Source organism: Egretta garzetta, unplaced genomic scaffold (assembly GCF_000687185.1).
Source record: "Egretta garzetta isolate BGI_Z169 unplaced genomic scaffold, ASM68718v1 scaffold57, whole genome shotgun sequence".
In the NCBI taxonomy this organism is placed as follows: domain Eukaryota; kingdom Metazoa; phylum Chordata; class Aves; order Pelecaniformes; family Ardeidae; genus Egretta; species Egretta garzetta.
The window spans coordinates 1002031-1003934 of record NW_009260180.1 but is presented as its reverse complement, the minus strand read 5'-3'; the positions used below and the strand labels follow the sequence as shown (position 1 = coordinate 1003934).

At 35.0% G+C, this 1904-nt stretch overlaps 1 protein-coding gene across 1 annotated transcript in view; it reads right to left on the bottom strand.

Moving 5' to 3' along the window:
* Positions 1-205: 205 nt before the first annotated feature.
* PDGFA (platelet derived growth factor subunit A) overlaps positions 206-1904 on the bottom strand; it is a 20753-nt gene continuing 19054 nt past the window's right edge. Inside the window, exon 6 of the mRNA XM_035897228.1 lies at positions 206-261. Within this exon, the coding sequence (XP_035753121.1) occupies positions 206-261 (56 nt within the window). The remainder of the gene's footprint in view (positions 262-1904) is intronic.

The window sequence follows — 1904 nt, the reverse complement described above, 5'->3', positions numbered from 1 at the left end:
TGGAGCTTAAAGGAAAAATACCAGCAGGTAGAATTATCAAAGCCAATCAAATCTAATCTCTTTGCAGCCTTGAGGTAGCAAGTGTCAAGATTTTGAACAGTGATTAAGTTGAAGTGATGATATTTGATTAAGTTTTCCAGTACTTGTGCTATTAGGGTGTTCAGCATATAGTTCCTACCTGAATATCAAATAGTTCCAGTAGGTTTTATGTTGGTTTTAACTTTTTTCGTTTCCGTTTTTTACCTGATTCCCTAGGCCTTCCTGTTAACATAAGGGCAGGGCTGGTAAAAAGCCCTAAGGTAATGCATTGCGTTGAACACTGAAGTAATAAATACTCAAACCGTTTACATTTCAAAAAAATCTCATTATCCTTTGCATTAAAGTAATAACTTTATAGCATCTGATTTGACATTCCGTTTACAAAGTAATTATACAAAAGTAGAGAAATAATAAACGAAGTTGGCATTGCGTACGTCATTTCCAAGATCCATCTATAATTACTGTTACCATGCAGTATTCAACATTTGCTTTCAGCTCTGTAGTTAAGCTATTTTCAGCTCATCATCCACTTGCTGGTACAAGTTTTGTTCCTATCAGTAATTAAATCCTAGAAATCTATATTCTTCCATGACAATTCCACCCCATTTTTCACACACACCAGAAAGAAGTTTTCATCTTAAAATCTTAACAGCTTAGTTTTTGGCAATTAAAGACATTTTGGAAAACTGAAATTGATCTAATGAAACTTTTTTTCCAAATAGAAGACACAGAAAAAATATCAAACCATACACACATAAAAAGGACCATTTTAAATGTGGTTTTGTCTACTCATAACTCAACCTAGTTTCAGCTAAAACACTCAGCTCAGATTATAAATTGATGTCCAATAAAATCACAGCAGAGGCCTAACTTTGCTTTTATACAAATTCTAATTCTTCTGCTCTGTACATAGCAACTGAAGTTTACATTCACTTAGACCAGATTTATATCTCCATGCTGGATGGAGACAGTACAGAAAACCCTTCCTTACCCCATCACCTACGAAATCCATCACCTTTGGGCAGCTTTCCTCCTCTATTTACCTGCTCTTCACTGACTCTGATTTTGAGGCTGAGTCTACTGCACCCCTAAATTCCCAGCAGAGGTGAAAGCAAACTTTTGAGGCTGCCTTCAACCAAAGTCAGGAGAAAGGGAGGTATCCTTTCTACTATAGGGGGTTTCTTGAATATGTGTCAAGTTCTGCACTGATTGCACTCTAGCAAGAGGATCTGAGCTAACAGTTTTAGGTGGTTTTATGAAAGTCACATTGAAAGTAAGTATTTTTCCCCATGGTAACTTAAATGTTGGCTTGATAAGGCAAACTTACATTTAACATGACAACTGACAATAAATTGTTGACTATACAGAAGTAAGAAAACAACAGGAACAGGCAGTGTTGTTTCAAAACTCCTTACTCCTGAATACCAAATTTATTCCTAAGTAAATGCTTTACATCCATTTCATTAATATTTTCCCCAAGGTCAAGTAAATCTCAGCCTTAGTCCTGTCTTCACAAAGTCTAAAGAAATTAGGCAACAGAGCTCACCAATAAGCTGCAACATGACAACCTTTAACTTAGTTAAGCAAGACCTGAATACTATTGGGCATTTACATTTATTTAAAGGCTAACCTAATGAGTTTTGATACACTTTAAACTTCAAATGCAAACTCTTTTTTATCCAGCACGAACTGTCCCTAATTTTGCATCCTCAACACACAGAGAAATAGCTCGGAGCTTCTCTACTGAGCTCAGTGGAAGCAAAATTTGCTTTACATTCTTTACTAATATAAAAATAAGGTCCATATGAAATCAGCATTAATGCAAAAAAAAAAAAAAAAAAAAAAGAAAAAAAACCAGTTTTTTC